Source organism: Gasterosteus aculeatus, chromosome 5, assembly GCF_964276395.1.
Source record: "Gasterosteus aculeatus chromosome 5, fGasAcu3.hap1.1, whole genome shotgun sequence".
Classification (NCBI taxonomy): domain Eukaryota; kingdom Metazoa; phylum Chordata; class Actinopteri; order Perciformes; family Gasterosteidae; genus Gasterosteus; species Gasterosteus aculeatus.
In genome coordinates, this window is record NC_135692.1 from 10284406 (window position 1) to 10289730 (window position 5325).

The 5325-nt window shown below is 43.6% G+C and overlaps 1 protein-coding gene across 1 annotated transcript; it reads right to left on the minus strand.

Moving 5' to 3' along the window:
* Nucleotides 1–211: 211 nt before the first annotated feature.
* LOC120819779 (nucleolar protein 16) lies at nt 212–3749 on the minus strand. Its single transcript, XM_040177478.2, has 5 exons — nt 3540–3749; nt 2751–2869; nt 2090–2156; nt 1572–1678; nt 212–890 (listed from the first exon to the last, which is right to left on the minus strand). The coding sequence occupies exons 1-5, from the start codon at nt 3646–3648 to the stop codon at nt 762–764; spliced, it is 531 nt and encodes a 176-aa protein (XP_040033412.2). The 5' UTR covers nt 3649–3749; the 3' UTR covers nt 212–761.
* Nucleotides 3750–5325: the final 1576 nt, after the last annotated feature.

The following is a 5325-nucleotide window of genomic DNA, read 5'->3' on the forward strand; positions in this document are numbered from 1 at the left end:
GAAGCATCTCCAGAGGTTTCTTCAGCAGAAAACACGCGTTGTGACGTCAGACAAACTCAATATGCGATGTATATATCGTCCTTTAATTATTCAATAAGTCATTTTATCTGGATTTGGAGCTGGAAAAAAAGTTTTTACAACAACTGAACATTAAGGAAAACACAGCAGTTCTAATTACAATAGATTTTGGGAAAAAGGAAATGCGGAGATGTGTAGAAAAGTTTGGGTTTATTGAACGTCTTAGAATTCACTTCAAGTTGTGACCTTTATAGAACTCTTCTAGGTCCTCGCCAAGACTGTTTTCAGATTCAAAAATCAACTGACGAATTCAGTGGAACCGAGTCAATTGGTGTCACTTCAAACTCGTTCATTCTAAAGCTTGAAACATGTCGCTGCAGAGATTTCTCTCTGACATCAACACGTCACGCTTTAAAAAAAAAACGCCTCCCCGCCCAGAGAGAAAGCCAGTGACGTCTGCAAAGTGAGCCTAGAGATATTTAAATGATTTCATTGCAAACACATGTCGGCTAAGCACGTTTGACTGACACACACACACAATTTCATTAAAACAGGAAATCTTTACAGGGTCCGAGTGCTGCAGCTCGTCCCCATCGGGATGTAGCAGATGTCCACGAGCATCAGCTACATCCCCACGCCGGACGCGTGTCCCGCTCGCACTACGTCTCTACACGACGACATCCTGACACGCGGGAGGAAAAGGGAGTCCAGAACCGGCTCGGCTGCTTTTCCCCGGGCCGCCGCTACGGAGCGGCGAGCGAGTCCATGAAGGCGTCGAAGTCGTCCGGGTGGCACCGCATGTACTCGTTGATCTTCCTCTTGATCTGTTTGGGCGTGTCCTGGTAGTAGTTCTTCTCGTCCCGGGCCATCGCCTGCAGGGAGAACAGACAACACGGCTGCTCATTTGCTTCCAGCTGCATATATTGTCTTAGACCTTTTCGGTGGCGAGAAACTTCTTAGAAGAATTAGAGGACAACAATGACGCCCCAGTGAGGTTTCCAATGGTCATTACATACCAGCAGGATTCAAATATCAGTACGGATCAATATATCGGCTTTGTTTAATGGATCGCAGCGCAGAAAGACAGACCAGAAGATCAGTTATCTGACCGATATAATCCAAACAACTCCAGAGCATAAATAAAGTCCAGGTGTGAAAGTCATGCTTTTAAAAACAAACAAAATATTCTGCATCCATATTGTCTGGCGTTTCAAAAACAAGATGTCACTGCGATCAGAAAACTATTTGCGTTTTATTCATTAAGGGTTTTTTTTGTTCATTAAATCCAATAAATCTTTTCATGAGCAACAGGTAAAACAATGAGATATTTCCCTCTAAACTAAAGCGGTGCCTCACTCTGCCTGTCAGACTTTTAAAAGGGGTGGAAACCTTTTTATTGTAGGATATTTTGTAGCCCAGAGAACCACGTGCACGCAATTCCCTCCGTTATGGACTGAGTGGGACTTTAAAGCGAATGTTGAAACGCCGTCTGAACGAGGCACTTCTCCGAGGAAGGACCAGAAGCCTCCTTCGGGTCCGGCTGCTGCTCTCACCTTGAAGTCGTCGTTGTGCTCTCGGATCATGTACTGAGCGTACTCGATCAGATCAGAGGACAGCGTCTTGCAGTCTCTCTCTGGAACGTTGGCCTCTTTCTGCAACTCTGCAGCCACAAAAACATTCGCTTTGTGAAACAAGAAGAATCTTGTTTGCATTTAACAGTCAATATTTTTCTCCTATTTTTCCTTTTAATTTTCTTCCAAATGGTATAAAAATGAATGTTAAAACTCAATGTGAAAATACGCAAATCATCGGTTTGTCTCTTGTGTTGAAAGCACAGTTTTGTGTTGAAACTGTTACAGGCGGAATGAAAGTCATTCAGCGCTTTGCTGCTGAAGGCCGTCTCCTGTGAGCACCCACGCCACCAAGCCCGATAACAAAGAACCGCTGACGGTGAAGCTCTGCACGCATTTGAATCGCTCCAAATCGGGGAAATATGAACACGCACGTTCAATCTCAAATAGAAACCAGCAAAACAAAATGAAGGCGCACATTACTTTCCATCAGGACTTACGGTTGAGTACGTAGGGCTTGGTCACGATGCCGGTGGGGGCTTTCGTTGGTTTATCCGGGCCGAGGAGCTAAACGTGTAAACGAAAAACATCATGAAGGAAACAATGGACGTCACGGCTTAACTGAAGGTAACAAGCGTCCTTCTCCACAGAATCATTCATTACACATGAAGGGGGGGGGCGGTATAATTTGAGGGTCTCTCAGTCTCAACTAAATAAAAAGCACAGGGTGCAAGCCTGTGGTTTTATTGATCTTTCTGCATAATGTTTAATCCTGATAGCAGACTTTCTTTTCCAAAGGAAAAGCTACAGAACACGAGTTTTGTGTTTTTTAAAAATTGAACCTGCTGGATACATTTCTTCAATATTATTTAAACAACAGATTTATTTTACAAACCAGTGCGTAGTTAAGTACAACTGGACGTTTTGCGAGGACACACAACAGTGGATCATTACAACCGTCACTGGACTGGGAAACAGATTTCTGGTGATGCTGCTCAGCGTCTTTGTCTGGACAGGAGACACCCAAGTATCGCTCTATTAAAGTCTGCTTGACTGTGTTGCGCCGTTTAAGAGGAACCACGTGAGCAAAATAAAAGAACAACAGCAACAAGATGAATAAAACCCCAGGGAAGCTACAACCGAACCACAGCAGGTACTTACGCTGCTTTTCTTTATTGGCACCGTGCGGTTTGGATCAAAAGCCAGACCCATCTCCTGCAGGTTCTTGGCCGTGGACTTTTTGTTGTAGTCAGACGCACAATGTCGTAAAAACGTACACACTCAACAGTCCTTCTGCAGGATAAAGCCAAAGGAAATGTGAAAAACAAGTTATGTTTTAACGCCGTAAACATGGGACTGAAAGAAAGGCTCAGGCTCTGTGATTGTAGATCTAAATTTATTGGTTAAACAAAAAAAGTTTCATATAATGAGAACTATCAAATTTTCCAGGAAAGGTTTTTTTTGTTTCCATTTAACTCTTGGTATATTCAATATGACTAAAAACAACAACACTGCACAGTACAGAACTGTGATAATATGTATCATACGTGTAATGTGTAGCATACGATATTACATGAATATGCGTCATCAAATCTCCCTAAAATATCCGTCAGGAATTCAATGGAGACATTTAGGGCAGTCGTCATGGAATAATAATTGTATGTTGTTTTTACTCTTATACGGGCTGAATGATTAATCCATTGAAAGAAAAACGGATCAATATTCAATTAATTGTTAGCTGTAGTACACGCTCATGTGTCTGAAATTGAATTATACAACATTGTTAGAAAAAGCAGCATTTAAGCATTCAAAAACACGTTCATTATCATTGTAGTAAGTATTTGCAATCAAGACATTTAAATATTAACGGATATATGTATTTCTCCTTGGCATCATCATGCTCGCTGTTAGCCAACATTAGCTAACATGCTAACGTGTAGCTGCTCGCTTACTTTTCTATCCTGGGGTTGTATTTCTTGTTGGACCGTTTCCTCATCTTCTTCCGGTCCTGGTTGTAGTCGAAACTTTTTCTCTTCGATGACTTCTTGGCTTTCGGCATGTTGGTGAATTGTTTCTGTTTTTACAGAACACGCTTGAGGTTTGTTGGTAATATAAGGGAAAAGGCAACGTGCTGAAACCGGATGTAAGTTTGTTGTGTTCCGGCCATGTGACAGGAAGTCCCCTTTGCACTGATCAGGATCCTTCTCATTGAATCTGGGCATTAAACGCAAATGAGCGCCAACATCGAACACAACCCGCACGGACTCAGAACAGACACTAAAAGCTTAGTCACAAATTAAACTCAATGTATACAGCTGCGTGTCTAGTTTCATTTTGTTCTGCCGAATATTTTCTATCTGAATTTTCTGCTTCGTTTCCACGTTCAGCCGGATTCTCTCCTGTTGAAATTGCAACATCAACAGCTCCTTCTGCTGCTCAAAAGTCAGCCCCGACGTGGGTGCAGACACAGATGTTGCCACAGCTGCCACGATACCTCAAAACGCCACTCTCCACTAAAGAGGATGTGGCGAGGATAGGGTGTAAAAGGGAAATTAAACCAAATTAAGAAAACAACGCCACCCGGGGAATTTCACACCGAGAAATAATCTGGTTGAACAGGTTTACTCATTGAGGCAAGAGACGGTTCAGAAAATACAGCTTTATTTAAAAAGAAAAATCAATTAAAGGGTTGGAGCCGAGTGGATGGACAAGGCTAGGTGTAAGGTGGGGGAGAAGAAAAAAAGACAAAAACAAATGAGTGGAGAGTTATAATAAAAGGAAAACAAATAAACAAAATTACAATAAGACAAACATCGATTCAACAATGCACAGGGACACAGCCCTGGTTAAAACACAGGCGTGATAAATGTTTAAAGGAGCTGATCTGGCGCACGGTATGAACCGGGGACGCCGCGGAGACGAAGAACACCGCAGCGACCCCAATCCGCTCATCACAGCAACTCCCAATTACAGGAGAATCCCGTTAAGCCTAGTTTATGCTTCCGCGTTTTCAGAGCGACGCAGACGCGTGTCCCTTGCGTCGCTTTTCACACCTCCTCGCGTGTGTCGAGACATTTTTCGGGGCTTGCGTCCCTTTTGACAGCGCACCAGTCTGCGATTGGTCCGCTAACTGCGTCCTTTACGGAGTCTCACATTTCCGCTTTCATAGCCCGATACCGCCATTATTAAAACGAAGAATGTTTACGGGAGAACGGATCAGATTGAAGAGCTTTTGTCGGGAAGAAATGCGTAAATATGACCGCTTCTACACGCCGTCATTGGCGGGTTGGATTCACGGAGGGAGATCGCCGCAGACGCCGGTTTGCCGGTTCGAAAGGCGCACAAAGTTGTGGAGGAAAATACGGGACAAATGTGTCCGCGATGAAAAGCAGCAGTGGCGACGCACGGGGCAATGAAGTCTATGATAAATAAATAAATAAATAAATAAATAAACAAATAAATAAATAAGACGTGACTCTCTAGGTCGTCTTCAACAAAAACACGTCACTCCGCCTGTTGCTCTGGCGGTGAATCGCTCTGCAACACACGCAAGACTTAAGAGCCATGAATTGAAACGAGTGCGTCGACGCAGACGCAAAAGCACGCGTCGGCTTTTAGTTTAGCTGTGAAATACCGCGGTTTGATCGCGTATACTTAAAAACACACATCCCGGTTTTAGGACACCCGCTCACACACATGAGGGAGGGAGGGAGGGAGGGAGAGGACACTGGCTGTC